The sequence below is a fragment of the Cucurbitaria berberidis genome (genome assembly GCF_010015615.1).
Source record: "Cucurbitaria berberidis CBS 394.84 unplaced genomic scaffold K460scaffold_3, whole genome shotgun sequence".
In the NCBI taxonomy this organism is placed as follows: Eukaryota; Fungi; Ascomycota; class Dothideomycetes; order Pleosporales; family Cucurbitariaceae; genus Cucurbitaria; species Cucurbitaria berberidis.
In genome coordinates, this window is record NW_024468937.1 from 4,419,979 (window position 1) to 4,440,040 (window position 20,062).

At 52.7% G+C, this 20,062-nt stretch overlaps 7 protein-coding genes across 7 annotated transcripts; 1 reads left to right on the top strand and 6 right to left on the bottom strand.

The window, feature by feature from the left end:
- Nucleotides 1-334: 334 nt before the first annotated feature.
- K460DRAFT_406362 (tricalbin) lies at nucleotides 335-5,071 on the top strand (the record flags this gene model as incomplete). Its single annotated transcript, XM_040936947.1, has 4 exons — nucleotides 335-3,251; nucleotides 3,378-3,518; nucleotides 3,566-3,711; nucleotides 3,764-5,071. The coding sequence occupies 4 exons, from the start codon at nucleotides 335-337 to the stop codon at nucleotides 5,069-5,071; spliced, it is 4,512 nt and encodes a 1,503-aa protein (XP_040788703.1).
- A 388-nt stretch (nucleotides 5,072-5,459) lies between these two features.
- On the bottom strand, nucleotides 5,460-7,339 carry K460DRAFT_395628 (amino acid transporter; the record flags this gene model as incomplete). The annotated part of the gene is made up of 5 exons (XM_040936057.1): nucleotides 7,310-7,339; nucleotides 7,110-7,255; nucleotides 6,765-7,035; nucleotides 6,322-6,696; nucleotides 5,460-6,241 (listed from the first exon to the last, which is right to left on the bottom strand). Exons 2-5 carry the CDS (start codon nucleotides 7,236-7,238, stop codon nucleotides 5,460-5,462), a joined length of 1,557 nt encoding a protein of 518 aa, XP_040788704.1. The 5' UTR covers nucleotides 7,239-7,255; nucleotides 7,310-7,339.
- Nucleotides 7,340-7,622: 283 nt separating this feature from the next.
- On the bottom strand, nucleotides 7,623-8,934 carry K460DRAFT_417283 (uncharacterized protein). The gene is made up of 2 exons (XM_040937867.1): nucleotides 8,488-8,934; nucleotides 7,623-8,438 (listed from the first exon to the last, which is right to left on the bottom strand). Exons 1-2 carry the CDS (start codon nucleotides 8,764-8,766, stop codon nucleotides 7,851-7,853), a joined length of 867 nt encoding a protein of 288 aa, XP_040788705.1. The 5' UTR covers nucleotides 8,767-8,934; the 3' UTR covers nucleotides 7,623-7,850.
- A 316-nt stretch (nucleotides 8,935-9,250) lies between these two features.
- On the bottom strand, nucleotides 9,251-10,602 carry K460DRAFT_366965 (uncharacterized protein). Its single transcript, XM_040933484.1, has one exon. It carries the CDS (start codon nucleotides 10,501-10,503, stop codon nucleotides 9,436-9,438), a length of 1,068 nt encoding a protein of 355 aa, XP_040788706.1. The 5' UTR covers nucleotides 10,504-10,602; the 3' UTR covers nucleotides 9,251-9,435.
- Nucleotides 10,603-11,705: 1,103 nt separating this feature from the next.
- K460DRAFT_355862 (uncharacterized protein) lies at nucleotides 11,706-13,386 on the bottom strand (the record flags this gene model as incomplete). The annotated part of the gene is made up of 3 exons (XM_040931909.1): nucleotides 11,706-12,451; nucleotides 12,500-13,201; nucleotides 13,254-13,386. The coding sequence occupies 3 exons, from the start codon at nucleotides 13,384-13,386 to the stop codon at nucleotides 11,706-11,708; spliced, it is 1,581 nt and encodes a 526-aa protein (XP_040788707.1).
- A 354-nt stretch (nucleotides 13,387-13,740) lies between these two features.
- Nucleotides 13,741-16,036, bottom strand: K460DRAFT_339104 (uncharacterized protein). The gene is made up of 2 exons (XM_040931072.1): nucleotides 14,272-16,036; nucleotides 13,741-14,212 (listed from the first exon to the last, which is right to left on the bottom strand). The coding sequence occupies exons 1-2, from the start codon at nucleotides 15,763-15,765 to the stop codon at nucleotides 14,129-14,131; spliced, it is 1,578 nt and encodes a 525-aa protein (XP_040788708.1). The 5' UTR covers nucleotides 15,766-16,036; the 3' UTR covers nucleotides 13,741-14,128.
- A 760-nt stretch (nucleotides 16,037-16,796) lies between these two features.
- K460DRAFT_377432 (2,5-diketo-D-gluconic acid reductase A) lies at nucleotides 16,797-17,714 on the bottom strand (the record flags this gene model as incomplete). The annotated part of the gene is made up of 2 exons (XM_040934970.1): nucleotides 16,797-16,949; nucleotides 17,001-17,714. 2 exons carry the CDS (start codon nucleotides 17,712-17,714, stop codon nucleotides 16,797-16,799), a joined length of 867 nt encoding a protein of 288 aa, XP_040788709.1.
- Nucleotides 17,715-20,062: the final 2,348 nt, after the last annotated feature.

The following is a 20,062-nucleotide window of genomic DNA, read 5'->3' on the forward strand; positions in this document are numbered from 1 at the left end:
CAACCCCGACTATCCTTTTAGCTTTCGTTTGTTCTTGCATCGTGCCTGTGCCCTACAGTGAATCGCAATTGGTGAGGTTAGTTAGCGGTAACCAACCAACCCTCGGTCCAATAAGCCTGGAGGCTAATGAGAGCAGGTTTGTGGAAAGCCCGACATCAACAACACCGAGCCGCCCTCTTCCCCTCAGCTAGCTCTCTCTCTAGTAGCATTCTTCTTTCTCTACTTCTCTACTACCATTTCCTACATCCTCGACTGCTATCCCCCCAATTGCACGCCGTGCTTCGTGCCCGATACATAGCTTGGACGGGCCGCGCCTCAGCTCCACCACGCCAACATGGCGACCGAGTCGCGTGAATCAGAGCTCAAGCAGCAAGGCGCGCTTGAAGCCGCCAAAGACCCCAATTCTTCCGTCACCGCCCAACAGGCTGAGAAGTCGGTCGTCGAGCAAGCCCGGGCCGGCGGCAGCGCGGCCTTCCAGTTCGACCCCGACGCCAGTCCAGCAGAGAAGCGGGCACAGGCAAGAGCGCGTGTGCCCGTTGGCTTCCACCACGAGCGGAACAAGAATGCTACGGCCCTGGTCTCGGATGCAGACGACAATAGCGCAGCGACCAAGTACGACCTCCCCCCACCCTCCAAGGCGGGCGCCGTAGATTCCCCCACAGACCCAGATTCGATAAAGGCAAACGGCCATGCGCCCGGTCAAGACGACGACGCTCGATGGGAACGCGTGGGTTGGGCGCCGCGATTTGGCATGCCCGGCTCCGAAGACCCCGACCAAGACGAGGGCACCCTCGCCGACCACCAGACGTGGCTCGAGAGCAGGATAGAGGACAAATTCTTCGGCGACTGGTACCACAACACGGGCATCATCATCTTCGCCTGCCTGACCTCGTGGGTCGTGGGCATCCTGGGCGGTGGGCTGGGATGGATCATGCTCTTCATGGCTGTCTGCGGCACCTACTACCGCACCTCGATTCGCCGCGTCCGCCGCAACGCCCGTGACGACCTCAACCGCGAGATGGCCAAGAACAAGCTGGAGACGGACACGGAGAGCCTAGAGTGGATCAACAGCTTCCTCGTCAAATTCTGGCCCATCTACGCCCCGGTGCTGTGTGACACCATTGTGGGCTCCGTCGACCAGGTGCTGTCCACGTCTACGCCTGCATTCCTCGACAGTTTGAAGATGAAGACGTTTGTCCTCGGCACGAAGCCTCCGCGCTTGGAGCACGTCAAGACATACCCCAAGACCCAAGACGATATCGTCCTCATGGACTGGAAGTTTAGCTTTACGCCCAATGACACGGCCGATCTTACATCGAGGCAGATCAAGAACAAAATTAACCCCAAAGTGGTGCTCGAGATCCGCATCGGCAAGGGCCTTGTCAGCAAGGGTCTAGATGTCATCGTCGAGGACATGGCCTTCTCCGGTCTGATGCGCCTCAAGTTCAAGCTGCAACTGCCCTTCCCGCATATTGAGAAGGTCGAGATGAGCTTTTTGGAGCGGCCGACCATTGACTATGTCTGCAAGCCGCTTGGCGGCGAGACGTTTGGCTTCGACATCAACTTCATCCCCGGCTTGGAGACTTTCATCATGGAGCAGATACACGCCAATCTCGGCCCGATGATGTATGATCCCAACGTCTTTCCCATCGAAATCGCAAAGATGCTTGCAGGCAACCCCGTGGACCAGGCCATCGGCGTCTTGCAGGTCCACTTCCACGGTGCGCAGGGGCTGAAGAATCCCGACAAGTTTTCTGGAACGCCTGACCCGTACGCAACTGTATCCATCAACAACCGCGCTATGCTCGCACGCACCAAGACGGTTCATGAGAATGCTAACCCGCGCTGGAATGAGACTGTGAACATCATTGTTACCTCCTTGAAGGATTCGCTCACCATCAACCTCTTCGACTACAATGATATTCGCAAGGACAAGGAGCTTGGTACCGCAACGTTTGCGCTTGAGCAACTCGAAGAAGATGCCGACCACGAAAACTTGCATCTTGAGGTCATGTCCGGCGGCCGAGCGCGTGGCATCGTTCAGGCTGACGTGCGCTTCTTCCCGGTTTTGGGAGGCGCAACCCTGGAGGACGGCACTAAAGAACCTCCACCAGAGTCAAGTACCGGTATCTGCAAATTCACAGTGGAGCAGGCCAAGGACATGGATGGTAGCAAGAGCATCATCGGGCAGCTCAGCCCCTATGCCATCCTGCTCCTCAACGGGCGAGAAATCCACACGTCGAGGACCATGAAGCGGACCAACCAGCCCATCTGGCCGGATGCGTCCAAGGAGTTGCTCATCACCGACCGCAAAAAGGCCAAACTCGGAATCGTCATCAAGGATGACCGCGACCTTGCGGCAGACCCCATCCTGGGAACATATCAAATTACCATTGATGACATGTTGGACCTCATGGGCAAGGGTCACGAATGGTTCAACCTCGCTGGAGCTCAGACTGGTCGCGTAAAGATGAAGCTCGATTGGAAGCCTGTGGCTCTCAAGGGTGCACTATCATCTGGCGGTTACCTCACACCGATCGGTGTCATGAGGCTGCACTTCCAGAGCGCCCGTGATCTGCGAAACGTGGAGAAGCTGGGCAAGTCGGATCCCTATGTCCGCGTCCTGCTCTCCGGTCTTGAAAAGGGCCGGACCGTGACTTTCAAAAACAATCTGAATCCAGATTGGGATGAAGTTGTCTACGTGCCCGTACACACGGTGCGTGAGAAGCTGACGCTTGAGGTCATGGATGAAGAGAATCTCGGCAAAGATCGTTCTCTTGGCCATGTCGAGCTTTTGGCCGGCGACTACATCAAGCAGAACGAGGCTGGCGATTACCTTATAAATGAGCAGAAACAGCCCTCTTCGGGGGCCCTCAGAATGGCCGGACACTCACAATCGAAGGGTAACCTGAACTACACGTGCTCGTTCTACCCCACCTATCCAGTATGGGATCCTGAAGAGGACGAGGAAGAGAAGAAGGAAGAGACTGTTAGCACGCCAAATGGTGTTGCGCGTCCGGCTTCCACGACGACTGCAGGATCCAAGGCGGGATCACTACATCAGAGAGCCCTTTCTGGCACCTCGGCCATTACTCGCTCCGAAACTGCAGGCACCTTCTCCTCGATAAAGTCCAGTGAGGCTGACCTGGCCAAACAACTCGAGAAGAATGAAATGCACCAAGACGAACACATACCGGAGACTAAGAAGATCGAGAAACTGAAACTGACTGCTGATGACCTACAGCAGTATGGTAAGCTGCACCGCAACTTCGAAGATACGAGGTTCTATGGCTGGTTGAGTTGGTTGGCCCCGACCTAACAGCTTTATTACTCCGTATTCTTATCCCCTTTCGAGAGCAGGAGCTAACGCGAAGCAGAATCTGGTCTCCTAGTCTTCAAGCTCATTGACGGCGAGTTTGCGGGAACAGGCGGCTACGTCGATGTCCTTATGGATGACATGGCGTATGCTAGCTACTCCAGTGCCAAGATCAAGAGCAAGAACATGACCTTCAACGAAGGTATGGATGAAGAAGTCGTCTATGGTACCGTGCTAATAGTGATGCAGTGGGCGATGCGATGATTCGCGAGCTGGACTTTTCCAAGATCACCCTTCGCATCATTGAACATATTGACAAAGATGGCGACGGTGACGAAGACCATGTCATTGCTAAGCTTACAGGAAACACCATCGATACGCTACGGAGCTGCTTGGTGAGTCAATTTCAAATCTTGCTTCGCATCGAGCTTAGCTAACCATTTCTAGTACACCCCCACTCAGCTCATCTTGAAGGACAAGCACGGTCGCGAGAACAAGATTACCGTCAGTCTCAAATACCTTCCCGTCTATATGCGCCTCGATCCAAGCGAATCCTTCAACAACCAGGGCACCCTGCGCGTTGATGTTCTGGATGCCGCCGATTTGCCAGCCGCCGATCGTAACGGCTACTCGGATCCTTACTGCAAGTTCCTCCTGAACGGAAAAGATGTCTATAAGACGAAGACGCAAAAGAAGACACTTCACCCGGCGTGGAACGAGTACTTCGAGGTGCCCGTGCGAAGCCGTACCGCAGCCGACTTCCTGGTCAACGTCTACGACTGGGACTTTGGCGACAAAGCAGATTTCCTGGGCAAGTCGACCATCAACTTGGAGATCTTGGAGCCGTTCCAGCAACAAGAAGTTACACTCACCCTGGATGGCAAGTCGGGCGTGATCCGCCTCCGGATGTTGTTCAAGCCAGACTATGTGGTGCGTTCTCGACAAGGCTCATCTACCTTCTCTGGAACCTTTGCTGTCCCCGGCAAAGTCATCGGCGCGCCTGTTAAAGGTGTCGGCAAGGGCGCTGCTTTCGTTGGCGGTGGCGTAGTACGTGCCGGCACCTTCCTTGGCCGCGGTTTCAAGCGCAGAAAGTCTCGCGGCGCAAACGGGGACGAGGACTTTGAGCGCCCTGACTCGTCACCTCGCGCGTCTGCTGACGTTCCAATCGTCTCTGTAGAAGGCGATAGTACGGGCGGCAAAGAAAGCCCGTCCAAGGATAGCCCATCAAACCATAACAGACATCGCAGCTGGGGTGCGCAGAGCTTCCATAGCCGCTTTGGTGGCGAAGGCGCTCCAGGCGCAGGCGGCGGCGAACAAGGCACGGCAAACATCTCCGTCGTGAGTGCAGATGGCTTCCCACCCAATACCAACCTGCGCGTCCATGTCCAATTGGGCAAGAAGGAAGTCCACAAAACAGACCACATCAAGACCACTTCAGGGAGCGTAGCCTTTGAAGACGAATCTTTCAAGGTTCCCTGCACCGCCGACTCGTTCTTCAAAATCACCGTCAGGGACCATAAAGCTTTTGGGCGCGACGAAGAACTGGGTGACGCGCAGTTCACGGTCGATGACCAAGGCAGTGGCAGCGAGAAGAACGTTGGCGTGGGCAAAGGCATGGTCGTTGTCCGGACTAGTTTCCAAGCTGCGGATGCGACGAGCGCCGTGGGCAGCGTGAGTCCAAGGCCGGAAAAGGGCAGCAGGAGAGGACTGCTATCCCGGGGGAAAGACAGGGAGAAGAGCGCTACACCGGCTTAGAAGGCTCGGCAGTGGCTGCATAGGGAGAGACTGTCAGTCGATGCGCCCTGGTCCAGGGAACTGACAGTGGATAGCTATCTCGAGGCTCGGAGGTGCTCTTTCGAGCAGGAGATGCGTGATTGATGAGGCTTGGGGGGCGAAGTGGGATGATTTGACGTTCCTGTGTTCTACCTTTTTGTCGCCGTCCCAGCACCTCCAGTGGGCGGATATTTGGGCTTCTTTTTTCCTTTTGTGTCTACGGCTAACTTCCTATTCCTCCTACACTATTCTTTTTCATTGGAGGTGTTTTATACCAGTCTAGTCTAATAACTGGATTCAGTTCATATTCATTGCCATGCTACATTGCAGAGGAACTGGGAAAATGTCTTAGCCTTGAGTGCACGCTCGGTCAGAGTTCGTGTCCTGCGACAGGTACTTGGAATCTCTTTCTCCCATTCAAGGTCCAGTCCAAGGCAGCGCCCACAACAACAGCACCCACGATGGGCCCAGCATAATTCATGGTCAGCCCATCAACGGGCAACATGGCCGGAAACGGCATCCAGATCAGGATAAACAGTATGTAGCACATGGCGCCCAAGTTTACATACGGACCTGCTTTTCCCAGTTTGAACGGACCCCACGGAATAGGCGTTGAGTGTCGACCCGCCAAGCGGCGCCAGGAGAGGAAGAAAATAGGGAAAAAATAGGATATATACAGCGCCAAGGCAGGAAGACTAATAAACGCATTGAACGCCGTACTCGAGCCAATGTTAATAAGCGCAAGCAGCACAAGACACACAGCAATGAGACAGAGCGCATTAACCGGCATTTTAAACCGTGGATGCACACTGGCGAACACACGCGCAAACGGGAGCCCGTCGTCCCGCGAGAAGGCCCATACGAGACGCGACACGGACGCGAAGACGTTGAAGAAGGACACGAAGATGATGAATAGGAGCATCACGACGAACAGGTTGGTTGCTGCTCGCGATCCGGTGGCTTGGTAGTAGACTTGTATTATCGGCAGTGGTGAGGCGGATACAAGGGTTACGTCGCCGATGCAGAAGAGCACCGTTATCATGTAGAGGAATTGCATGGTGCTGTTTATTATGACGGAGAGGATCATGGAGCGGGGGATGCGCAGGCGCGCGCGCTGGACTTCGTCGGACATGTGCAGGACGCCGTCGAAGCCTGGTGGGAGTGTTAATCTTTTTTTTTTTCGGCAGTTGGAGGACTTGAGTTGGGAAATTTGGATAGTTTCAACCACCTACCTGTGAGAGGGTACGTCACAGTTAACAAGCCCAGTCCCCAGGCCACAGCCGGATTCGTCCATCCACTTACATCGTGCGTGAGCGTATGAAAGACATACTCGACCGAGCTCTTGTCCGCCATGACAGCGAGCGTGATGATACTAGCGAAGAAGAACACAACATGGCACACGGCCCCCACCGTCTCGAGCGGATTAATGAACCGCGGAAGCCAGAAGTTGCCCACAAACGGAAACACCGTGAGACTCCACATGATCAGCGTGGAATGCCATCGCAGCGGGACGTAGGCTTCGTTGTTAAACGACGCAAGGCCAACGACGATGTTGGATATCAGTGCCGGATTCGACGTACACGAGCAGATCCACGCAAACACCGTGACTAGACGCAAAAATCAGTATACATCTCCTCACATCCACCCACCCCCCCAAAAACCAACGTTTACTTACTCCATCCCTGCATAAGGCCGAAGAAGCGATTCCACTTCGGCGCAAACGCAGCGCTCCAGCGGTACTGCGCGCCGACCGTCGGGTCCATGGATGCCATCTCTGCGAGAGAAAGGGCTACGAGCGTCGTTCCTAGGCCCGCGAAGATGCTGCCGTACGCGATGGAGGCGGGCCCGCCGTTGGTGAGTGAGAACTGAAATGTCACGGCTGCGGCTTCCCAGGAGCATTGTAGCAGTAAGGAGAAGTTTATCGCTGAGGGCGCGTTGATGTATCTCTACGAGTGGCTTAGTTTTTTGTAGAGTTATATATGTGTGTGTCTGTGAGGGGGGGTTGTGGATAGAGACGGACTTGAAGTGCCCCTCCCGATTGCTCTTGCTCGGTTTTTCTTCGCTGGTCCTCGATCGCTTCTTGTGTGGCGATTGCGTCGAGTCCATCACTCGCTTGAGGTGTGGGGTTGATGGTTGCTTTCTCAGACATGGCGCGTCGAGGCTGTGCTATGGAGAGATGGTCAAAGGCGCGTAAGAATGAAGCAGGGCGATGTGAGGTACTTGTTCATTCTATGCGTGCTGGATACCGCTCGCTACCTCTCGTGGACTGCGTGCGGCAGTTGAGTGCTTGTCGAGGCTGCATCTCATAGGATCCTCTTTACGCCCTCCCAGGATTGCGCGTCGGACCGGGCCATATAAGGCAAGACTGGAGTTCCGTATGCAAGCGCGTGCAGGAAGACGCATCAAGGGTCAGCAGCATATCGGAGGTTTGTCATGGTGTGGGAAGTAGATTGTTGAGTTCGACATTCTTGAAACACCGTCTTGATCCGACGTAAGCCATTTAGTGATTCAACATGTTCAAATGGTACTTATTCGCCTCACTAGGTGTTGTCAAGGTCTCTTTGCATGTATGATGGATGATGGGTGTAAGATGACGATGTGGAGATGCGATCGGCCTCCATTGGTTGTAGATCTCGTACACCCCAGCCCGCACAATATCTCTCTCGACAATATACATGTTGATTATTCAATTGCAACTTGCTAACATATCCAAGCCTTTGATATCATCATATCCTCACAAATCTGCCCTATTTCAAGTCCCTTAGCGGTGCACAGGAGTCTGCACGGGCGCCGTATCCGGGCTCGAAGGCGCCACATATACCTCTTGCATATCCTTGGAACTAGGCATCTCGTGCACTGCGCTTTCTATGCCAGACAACTGCGCCGGTTTCGCCCCCTCTTGATACCGATACACCTCAACTGGTCCAGAGTCGAGCTCCCTAGCATAACTATACGGTGGTGCTGCTGCCTGTGCCTGCTTCCGCCACTGCATCGCCTTGTAGATGAAAATACCCAACGCAATCAAGGCGATGACTCCCAGTGCGACGCCAGCTCCGATTCCTGCCTTTGCCCCCTTGGTTAGGCCGCCGTTGGGTGTAGTAGGCGCCGAGCTGGAAGCCGCAGGCGGCGAGGTCGATACCGCTGCGGAAGATGAAGCGACAGACGTGGATGACGAAGGAACTGGAGTAGGAATAGGGTCTCCGAATCGGCTTGCGAGTGTATATACCGATATACCGCTTCCGGCGGTGCAACAAGCGTCACTACTACCGCAGCACCACGTCGTGGACGTAACATTGCCCTTTCCGTCGCAGGACGTTACTTTGACGTTACTGTTTCTCTGGGCCTCGCGCTACCCTCTATCAGCCTTGAAGTTTGTGTAGTACTGGCATTCAGTTTACCTCGTTAGAGCACATTTCCTGACACCCTCCTTCGTCCCAGTTCTTTTTGGTACACGACTCGCGCCAGATGACCTTGTCATATGACTGACATAGTCCGTTTGGCAAGCAAGTATCCCATGTCGCACAACACACAGTGGACAATGCATTCGAGGTATCATTGCTGCATGGCGAAAAGTCGGCTGTCGTTGCAGTGCCGTTGCGAAAGTAGCAAGCTGCTTTTACTTCTTGAAAGATAACAAAGGCGAGGAGAATGGTGACAGGAAAAGAGACGCGAAACATGATGAAGATGGGGAAGCACGACCAAGGACCTATCTTCTGGGGGACTCGGGCGGCTGTGGAGTATAAGAGGCCTTACCGCACACAACCGCTAGCACTTTCATTATCACTAGCGTCTATGCAACTTCAAGGTCAGCGTTGGGACGTTAATAAGACAGACAGGGAATCAATACAAGAATGGCAGGCGATGCGCACTCTAGACACAACCAGCCATAACATCGCGGCGCGACTGAGCCAGCGCTGATTGGTGGTGGTTGGGATATTCGTAGCCTAGTAGGTAAGCATACGCCCTGGGGGCCGAGCGTGAGGGATGCCGTCGTGCCGTCCATCGATCTTGACTCCGCCTTGTCAGGCTCAGCGCCAAAATGGGTATCCACAGCGCGCGCACCATGGACGTGTTGCATCTTTTGAAAATCCTTCATATGCAACAGTCGGGCCTTTAATCGGGTTGTGGCCCCCAGATCTCACAAACGAATATTCGGGTTGACGTGTCATGCTCTCGAAGTCAAGAATGGTCTCAGTCTATTGGGTTTGAATGCACAGCTAGGTGTTGCATTATTTCACAAAATGTATATACAAAGAAAGGCACTAACAACAGGTCCAGGCTGGCCTAGGAGCGACAATCACGCCCACTCGCACCGACAACTGCCAGAGGTCCACGTGAAGTGCTACTCAAGTGCAAATGGTCTTCTTTCCGGTGCCCGTAAGCTTCCACTTGGTCTTGTTCGCCGTGCACGGAGACTCTACGACGTCGGTGCCATCGACCTTGAGCGTAATCGCAATATCCTTACTGTTGGCAAATTCGGACCTGGCCGCTAGCCTAACTTGTCCGCCACCGTTCACGGTTCCTCCCTTGATATTGACATTGTAGCAGTTCTCGAGCAGGATCGCGTTGTTGCCGTTGTTCGCCAAGTCGATGGTGCCAATCTCAGCAGCACCGGATTCAGAAACGCAGAAGATACCGCGACCACCGCCACGGGACTTCACCCTGTCGATGAAGATGTTGGTGTTGTACCCGCCGTTGAGCTTACCGGCCTGGTTTGCGAAACGAAGGGTAGCGTAGCCGTTTCCTTTGGCGACGTTGTCACCGTCCACGAGGCCGACCTTTGCATTGGTCACTTTCTGGAGCAGCAAACCGCACTCGCCAACGTTTTTCGCGATGACCGAGCCGATCTGGAGCTGGTTGATGTTCCATGTCTCGACGCAGTGACTGCCTGTCCTCTTGCAGTTGATGGTGCCCATCTTCACGTTCGTGTTGGCGGCTTGGTCGCGGTCGAAGCGGATGCCCATACCGCCGCTGAGATCGAACGTGATGTCACCCAGCTCAAGGTCCTTGGTGCCGAAGAAGCGTAGGCCAAAGTAGGGGTTACCGGTCATGGTAAGATAGGGAATCTTGACGCCGGAAGCGTTCGTCACTTCGATGGCACCGCGCCCAGCTTTGAGGGCAACATTGATGGTGCCGCATGCCTCGAAGGTCTTGCCGCTTTGGATGGTGAGGGTCGATGCGCCAATGGAGCCGGAAGCAATGACGGAGACGCGCTGGCCGCTGGTGATGGCATCGATGGCTGTCTGGATCGCCAGGCGGTAGTCGGAGCCGGTGTAGAGGTTGGTAGAGCCTCTGGATGCCGTGAAGGAGTTACCGGAGCCAGTTACTTTGGCGTTGGGTGTGCCTGCGCCACACTGAGCGTAGACGGAAGAGATGGGCGCTAGCAGGGCCGCGAGGAGAAAGAAACGCGCCATGGCAAGATTGATGCGCCTGCGCTTCGTGTATAGGAAGTATAAAACGAGAAGTAGAGTGATTCGATATCCTTGACTGAGTTTTCAACAATTATTAGCCAGGCGCGCTTCTTATAGGACTCGTGTGAGGAGGAAATAGGGCTTTAAATTTAAGCTTCCCCTCTCACGTCCCAAGAGAAACGAAACTTCCAAGCCTTCGATATAGGATGGTGTCGTCAAGCGATCAAGTTCCGTGCGACTCCATTAGATTAGTTTCAGGAGCGCCAACCTCCTATAGGTGTTTGCATGGCCTCCTGACGGTCGCTCAGTCTCTGTTAGGCCTACAAGCCATGAAACCCGCGATAATCCACCTATCAGTCGAGGATAAAAGCCATCGCACGACAAGCGCAGGGTATAGTTAAAGCCGTTTGCAGGATATTACACGGCGGCACTACTGTTTCAACACCAATCTACCCCCGGTTGCCTCGACAAATGTTTCCGCTCCGTATATTGAATTGGCACATGGACAAATTACAGACCACCAGTCAAGACCCTATTTCTAGCAGCCCTCCTGCCTTAACAAATGTTCCGATACGATATGAAGAAGAGGTTAATGTTACCCCGCAAAACTGTCAGGTACCTTGGATTCACGTGGAGTCCCGCCAATGACCCTTCAATCTAGTCGGCAGTCCATTCGGGCTATTTCTCTCCGCTCACGTCTTGGCAAGAGATGTTCCGCCGCCACTCGTCTAGAATGCCGATTTGTCCCCTGCCAAGCAACATCCAAGACTAGGCCACGATCCTGTCATCTTAACGCTTCAGACGAGTCTCCCCATCCCACGAATGATGCTCAATCCCTGTTCATCAAAGCGACGAAGATAGTCGTCATGCGCTATCAGAGTTGACACGAGATGCACGAGATCTGTTCCTTGAGCAAAAATGGGTGTGCTGCTAGACTGTCGTTTATTATCTGCACCTATATTAGGGTTGTTGGCTTAGGAATGCTTCTACGGCTATGTAGAAAGATGCAGGCAAAATGATGCATATGCCATTACTACACGCCTTTTGCCGGACTCGCTTCCCCACGCCCAAAGAGCCGCTTTTGCCTGCACGTTGCCGCTGCCCGGACTACCGACGTGGACACACGAACGCTTAGCCTGAAGTACTTCGCATCCCCATCGTATGCTCACCACCCATTACCACCGCTCACTACCCTCTACCACCATTCACCATTGTGGCCTTGCATCCTGAGAAACCAACCACCCCTGGATATCGTGTGGCAGCTTGCAGGGAGCCATGCGGCATTCGCCTAGTTTTTGCTTGAGAGAGCATCTCCAGCGGGCGCACTTGGCATTACGTTCAGTGCAGTTGTGGCATCGGGCATTGCTGTCGCAAGGGAGATTTCCGGCGTAGCATTCGGAGCAAGAAATGACGTTTTTCGGCAGCTTTCCTTTCGGATTTGGCGCAACCAGGTGTGCGGCACCCTGGAGAGATTCGCCATCGTTTGCGGCGCGGAGAACACGTTCCTGGCTAGCTTTGAGCTGCAGCTCAGCCGACTTGACTTGGTTTCGTAGACGGTCACACTGGCTTGTCTTCTCGCGCAGCTTCTCCTTCAAGTCGTCGATATTCTCCTGGTTGACCTTGGCCCTCAGTACTTCGACCTCATCCTCGAGATTGGTAACCTTCATGTGCTCCTCCAGGTGCTTCTGGCGGAGGTCGGTGACAACTCGCTCCCTCTTAGCAAGCGTTTCAGCCAGATTATGGGCCCGAGCCATATGATCTCCAGCATTGGTCTGAGCTGTCATTGCAGCGTCTCGCTCGAGAGTCACATGCTTCAACTGCCCCTCGAGCTTACAGATGGCATTCCTGGCGTCTTCGAGCTCGCGGTGTTTGCTGTCGGTTAGTTTATTGAGAGAGCGCTCATGAGCCTTCTCCAGTGACATTTTGATATGACGAAGGTATTCCAGCTCACCTACCAGCTGTTAGCTCGATCCATTCGCCATGAAGTCACCAGACTTACCTCTCACGCCACCAAGGTCTTGCACCTCGCGTTCTACTTCCAAGAGTTTCTTGGCCAGACCATCGTTATCCAGCTGCAGCATCTTGATTTCAACTTCCTTCGAGGCTAGGGATCGACCCATGGAGGCTTTCTGGTCTCTGTTCACCTCGTTCTGGAACCGAAGCTTGCCGATTTGTGCTCCCACGTCGTGCCCATCAATGCGCAGCGACTCGTTGTTGCGCTCAATGCTCGCTAGCTTAACCTCCAGCGCTCGCTTCTGCGCCGTTAGCATCTGGAGTTCAGTGTCCATCGAGTCCCAAACACGCTTGGTCACACGGACAACAGCATCTTCAGCTGGTGGTTCAGCTGATAGGGCAGTGTGGAGGGGTTTCTTCGGTATTGGAGCATAGACAGGACCGATGTGGATAGGCGACTGGAGTTTAGGGACATGTAGCGGTTCTTGATATCGGGGTGACGGTGTGCGCGGGTATAGTTGACCCTCAGTGTCGTCGTGGATCGGATAATTGTTGATCTGATCGGTCAGAGAATCTAGACGTTCGATGCCCTGCTTACGAAACACAGATACAGAGGGAGGCGAGGCCGAAGCAGACGATTGCTCCTGCTCTCGTAGGAACTCTGCCACGGTTTCGGGAGCTGGAAACGGACTAGCCAACGGTGACAGCAGACTACGACCGGCAGCGGTTGGACTAGTCAATTGCATACCTGAAAGACTTTTAGCGCACTCCCATAAGAGAGTGAGTATAGAAAAACACACGGTTGGTCGCAAATGACAGTTGCGGTTTTGAAGTAGGTGGTGCTACTGGCGTATATGGCTTCTTCGCCTTCATGAGAATCGCCAGATCTGAGAAGCTGTCCCGATGAGCCGGATTGGAGCGACTGGTGGCCATTGTTGTGCCGACGGAACCAATACTGGTGCGTAAGGTGGTGTTATAATGAATCACGCTCTCGTCCTCGTCAACGAGGCTGATAAGATTTTCTGTCATTGCCGTGCTGAGAGGATAGAGACGATATAGAGGATATGGTGAGGTGGTGGGTATTGATCGTGACGAAGTGAGAGACAAGTGGCAGTCACCGCGACGCCAAGCCTCTGATCGTGAGAAGGCAGGAACGTCGGTGTGCATCCGCAACGGAACCTGCTTGGGGAATGACAGAATATCGGACGCATCATCTCGACAGGTAAAGGTGAGATGACAGCGAAAACAAACCAGCCCCATTCAAACGAGACAGTTTGAATGCTGGAAACATAGAGGGTTTTGGGTAGCCAGGCTATTGCATACGAGAAGACGTCAACAGCGTGAAATTCAAATAAGAAACAGGCTTAGGTCTCAGCGATTGTATTCCGCAACGCTGCTGCGATGGCTTTCAAACAACATCTACAGACGCATCGAACGAGGGACATAGAAACATGATGAAAGAGTAGAACATGACAGATACCATAAGCCAAGTATAGTGTGCGCCCCAGAGCGCTGTCTAGTTTATAGAGGCCAGACCAGGAGAGTAGTATGATTTTCATACTGTCGTCATGAAACAGCGCGGGGGGTTGTCTTGAACATCGTTCAGGAGAACAGGCTACTCCATACGAGTTGGATCGCTAAACGATGACTCTGTTGGAGTGGTAGGATATATCGATCATCGTCCGAACCTCTTCAGTTCCCACATCCTCAACGGAAAGTACACAAGCGCAGCCCATGCAAAGCCAACAAAATTGCCCATCTAAATTTAGTCAGCACTCGTCCAATAATTTTCCACGCATAGCTTGAAGGTTCACTCACGTCCGCTCCCTGTGTTCCCACCTGCTTAGCGATCGGTCCAATGTACCAAGCTTGCGCCATGCACATAATCGCGCCCACCCAGCCGACCACAAAAGCTACAAAAGCTGCAATGCCTAATGGCAGCTTCTTCTTCTGATTCCATACTTCCCAGTTGAACCCTGTCTTGCGGCGGAAGATGAAGTGCTCTTCTAGAGTGATGGCAATCCAGACAGATACCCAGTATCCCATGAGAGATGTGAAGTTGGTAAAGATCACGGCGAGATGCTCGCGTCCTGCTAATGCGCACACAGTGTATATTACTACACCGACGGTGTTCCAGACCACCCTGGGTACAGCGCCTGCCCAGCGACCGAGAATCTGTGCGTCGATACCAGAAGAATATGTCGGAACAATAAGGTTGGCAACAAGACCTAGAGCAACGACAACGCCGCAGAAAGAGCCGAATGCGCCAAGAGGTTTATACGCCTCAACGATGAGAGCGCCTTGGGAGACGGCAAATGCAGCTTCCCAGTCAGCGTTTGCCAGCATACCGCACCCCAGCCCGACACCCAGGACGAAAGCAAATGTGAAGCTACACATTAGCCCAATCATAGTCATGCTGAAGATCTTCCAGGAAGATGCGTGCTCGGGATAATACACAAAGTAATCGGCTGCTCCTCCACCGTAGGTGATCGCCGCTGCGAGGGTCAAGCCGAAGAAGCTGATGCGCGTCCCAATTGTGGTGTCTGGATTGTCATCGCCGTGGGAGGCAGACGAAATGTTGAAGTGTGGACCGGCTACACCAGCTAGAATGCAGAGGACGATGACTTGTGGGAGCCAAGCCCAACGCTCGTAATAGTGGAAGATTTGGTATCCGAAAGTAGTGATGACCCACGCGATGATGGCTATAATGATGATGCCTACCACGACCGACATGGAGCCTCCCGACACCGCCGAGAGGATTTGGCCTGCAACGACGCAGTCGATCATCGCGTAGCCTAGAAGAACGATGATGTTGAGAACCACCACAATCTTGGAGGGCCACCACCCCATGATGTATCGTGAAAAAATCATGGTCCTATTCCCACTTTTGGGGCCAAACGTCGCAATGTAGGCAATGACTAGGCAGCCCACGAACGAACCGAAGATGCTCAACAAACATGCGTCCACAAAGCCGAGCGCAAAGACGGCAGGACCCAGCATGCCAAGGGTGATGTTATTAGCGGCAAGATTAACGGAGAACCACATGATGGCGACTTGGGAGTACCCTAATAGGCGCAAGTCCTGTCGCTCGTCTAGTTCGACGCGCTGGATCCCACGTGCTTCGAGATTGTATGAGACAAGCTGCTTCTCAAAAGCCTGCCATGATTGTCGCATTCTTCCAAGGCGTGTTCCATTATCTACCTGCGACTCCTGCGCGGTGGTGGGCAGTTGTGGTCCGTCTGTCGTGTTTGACGCAAACTGAGGTATTTTCTCAGCGGTCGCAACATCGTGCTGGTTTGCGATAGGTTCCATGAGGGCGACCTAGAGCTATTAGTAGCAGCCTTGGGGCATAGGGGAGCAAAGCATGATGTCCTTTCGCAGGGTTTAACCTGATCAAGTTCGGACCGTATTTCTCAGATCACTCGCCATTGCTTCCCTACGTTTCCTGGGGGTGGAAGCAGGGGAAGTAGTGACGAGCAACCACCGGTCTCATGCGAATTGCTATCAAAAGATACCTTGATCGGGTAGGGCTCTGCTACTCAGCTGCATGTTGGCTGTTCGCTGTGGCCGTACTTATAACGCGTGACAGTGTTGTCTCACGGTAGGTAATGAGTAACAAAGGGGTGAATTGAGGTATTGAATAACTCGGGTACTCTAAAAATGAGGAGCGAAGTGTTCGGTTGATACCTCCAGAAAATTGGTTGACTTCGCAGGGCCCCGCTTTCATGCCGTCGCGAACCGTCGCGAAAACCGGCGCATCTCCCGCGTCTTAGTGGAATAAAGCCCCCACCTCGAATGACTATTCATCTCGAACATTCTTGGTCAGTTTTCGCACTGAGACAAGACACGGTGTTAGAACTTAGAAGACGGCAGCAAGGCAGTCGGTTGTCGGAACTCAAAATTGGCCATAGTTTCCACAGCTTCCTGTGCAACGCGTCGAGGTCATCAGGACACAAGTCGCGCAGCCACCCAGCCCAGGGTGAATAAATTCTCAACAGATCACTGGTGCCGGCTTGCAGCGGTTATAAGGTTCAACATGCACACGAAAGCTTATATTGTCCAAATAGCCTGTCGGAGCACACTTGATGTACGTCACTACGTCATGGACCGCGTCGAGCTGGCACAAGCGAGATCATTATCATCTTGAACATCCCTCGCCTACTACACATCCGTATACGACTCCTACAGGCTTCTATTGGCTTCACACTCGAAACATATAAACCCACATGTCAAAAGACTTAAAGCATATGTCAGCCTATCAAAATTGACTACATAGTAGGAGGATGCAGCCTGCAAGCAGACAATAATGTTATAATCTTACGTTTGTTTACCATTAAATGTCGTTAATCATGACTAGTCGTAGGATCCCAGGAACAACTTTCATATACCCCAGTGTCTAAGCTCTCCATCTCACCTTTCGTAAGCTCGAAATCGTAGACCTGCGCGTTCTCTTCAATTCGTGACTTTGTGACAGACTTCGGGAGCGGCACGAAACCCTTTCATCATTAGTGCATGTTAAGTAGGAAGGGATTGCAAAAACTACTGACCATCTGTAAACTCCACCTGATCAAGATCTGCGACGGTGTCTTATTATACTTCTTGGCCAGCGGCAACAGCAGCGGATCATCGTTCTTTGTCGCCCTCACAATGGGACAATATGCCTCGCAGAGCACACCTCTCTTCTTACACCACTCTGTAATGTCCGGTCTCGCAAGCCATGGATGGAGCTCTATCTGGTTTATATCCAAAATGCCGCCGGAACCAGGTCCCTCTTTCTTTTCTGTTTCCTTGATCCATGCTTCCAGCTCGTCGAGATGATGCACGCCATAATTCGACACACCAATCGACCGAATCTTGCCGGCTTGGACCCCCTCGACAAGCGCTTTCCACGCACCAAGGCGCCCTTCCTTGCCGCCATATGGACTGTGCAGGAGATATAGATCAACATAGTCGAAGCCTGTGATTTTGAGTGTATTCTCAATGTGCTCTTTTGCTGTCTCATAGCACAGGTTCTTTGGCGGGATCTTTGTAGTGAAGAAAAGTTCTTCTCTTGGGATGCCAGACTTCTTCATACCCTCAGCGCAGTTTGCTTCGTTGCGATACGCCACAGCGGAGTCGACGTGTCGGTATCCAACCTTCAGCGCATGCTGAACGACTTCAGATGTGATATCTGCAGGCGTCTGATAAACGCCATAGCCGAGCGCAGGTATCTCGTGGCCAGACGGCATGCGATATTTGGTGTTGATGGTAAGGTTTGTCATGTTGGGCGATGACGTATGGAATTTGTGCGCTGTTTTGGCAGATGACAGATGTGGGCGAAGCTGCGTCAATCTGGCGAGTGCTGTGCGCATAGTCTTTTTACAAAGTTATGAAGACTGCCTTCTCATGTGTATTTGAAAATAATGAGTCGCTCGGTGGGAATTGCCTGATGGAGGTAATGAACGCAGTGATAGCAACGCACGATCGATGACTAAGGAGGTGACGGAACGATCAACACCGTTGCTCCAAATCCCGTACACACCTACGCTTCATCGCTGGGCTTTAGTGTTCGCTGCACGATACGTTTTTTAAGTTCCAATGCCACCGAGAATAAAACCTATCAACTAGCTGCGAATGTACTCTGCAGGCCTTTGGTGTGATATTTCCTAAAGGGGTCAAATTAATGCCCGCTAATTTGCCCTCACAGAACCTCATACATGCATTGTTTCAGCATGGCCCATTACGGCCCGGCAAAACACTCAAGCCATAGTCGAAGCGAGCGTTCCGGGTAAGCTTTCACATCCGCCTAGTCCTGTACACTTCCGAAGAGAGCCTCAGTCGTCATATCTTCTCTGTCCCCCCACATGTACAGGGTAGCGTAAGCCTCGAACCGACGTATTTTGTTGATGCGTACGCCGGGTACCCTCGCGAGCTCAGCTGCACGGATTCCGAGATCACGTATCGGTAAGCACTAGAAGGTTTGAAGAAGGTCAAGAGAAGACAGCGGAGTGGAAGTTGGTGGGGCTTACGCGCCATGGCAATATGGATAAATCGAAACCACGTTGCGCATGCGGAGCACGGATGCTGAAACGTCCCGAACTGACTGTCGATTCGACACAGTCTGGTAGACTGTAGTCTGTTTTATACTCGGTCCGACGGACTGGCACACGGTGGGGAGGCCCCTGTGTCTAGTCAGGGTCAATCTCTCCGAATGTCTGAATGCAAAGCACAGCTCCTGATCGAAATGCTTATTCTAACTAGACTTATTTAGACATTTTGCTACTGACTACTCGATCGCATTATCGAGAAGATCGATCTACGATTTAGCGCTGAAGCTTGTCCAGACAGTGTGCATCAGAGTGCATGGTTTGGAGGACTGCAGTGTCATCGGTGATCAGTGAGACCTACAGGCTGACACGCACGTGCGAAGTGTTTACATCAAGCCTAGTCCGTCTCTTTCTGAGCCATACTGTGCCACATGAGATACGGCTAAAGGTAGGTATACGTTCAGTCGGACTTTTTTAAGTTATTGAGTCGAGCTATAGCCTAGGACCGAGCACACGGAACTGGTTCGCTCATGTGGGGCGTAGTCTCAAAACGGTACCCTGGTCAACTCGCTTAACGCGTGATATGTCATGCTTGCATGTCTTTTGTGGGCAATACCAGTAAGCTCCAATACGCGTGATGTTTCATATTTGAAGGCCAATCTCAAATGCCGGCCACTGCGTGGGTCTAAGAGGAAGTGTTCCTGTGAGCATGATCCTGTTATCTTTACGCGGGTCGGCTATGCGGAGTAGATCCCGTAGGCCCCAAGATGGTGCGACTACGAGAAGGCTAGCCACTGTACCATGTTTATTGCACTTGCAGCGTTCGGAGTACGAAATGCATGACCATTTAGGCCATCAATGCTCTGCCAAGAAGCCATAGCATGCCTATAGGTACCAACAGGTTCATCGTAATGGCACACGCGTGGGGAACGAAAGTTATTCGAAAACAAGCTGACGGTGTCACAACACGCCTGAGACAATAAGCACTCTCTCGCAGCTTCTAGAAGATACCAAATTCCTAAGCTCACATATAACAGGAAAGCTACTAAGCTTGTCGCAAAGCCTGCCGCTTCCGCTTACGCCTGCAAACAAGCCCTTTGTAGGCCATACGCCCCGAGTTCCGTTCTCACAGAGTAAGCTGGTTCTGTGCCAAGGGAAACTACTGTTCACACGTCCACATGATCTGGGCTTATGATGCGAGCGAATGTCAGCTTACTAGGGCTTGTGACACCCTCCCAGAAAGTCAAGGGCAAAGAGTAGACGAATAGATAGCCGAAATTCGGTTTTCCCAATAGCAAGCCACAGACGACTCACTTTTTTATACGTACACCGGTCCGTATTTTCGGCTCGGCCATGAAGATATCCTTTCTTCCCTTCATCCGTGAAGTAGGCGGAAATAGTCATGCACGTCAGATCTTTAGCGACATGTGCTAGTCGCTTCCTAGAAGCAACGAAGTGTCTGTGATCGCAAGTAAAATAACAACTTTCTCTTGTCTTTCAATTGGGTCGAGATACGAACCAACGCTCAGAGATGCAGTAAGCGCAGGAATCGTGTATGTCTCATACCCGGTATAGTCGGGACA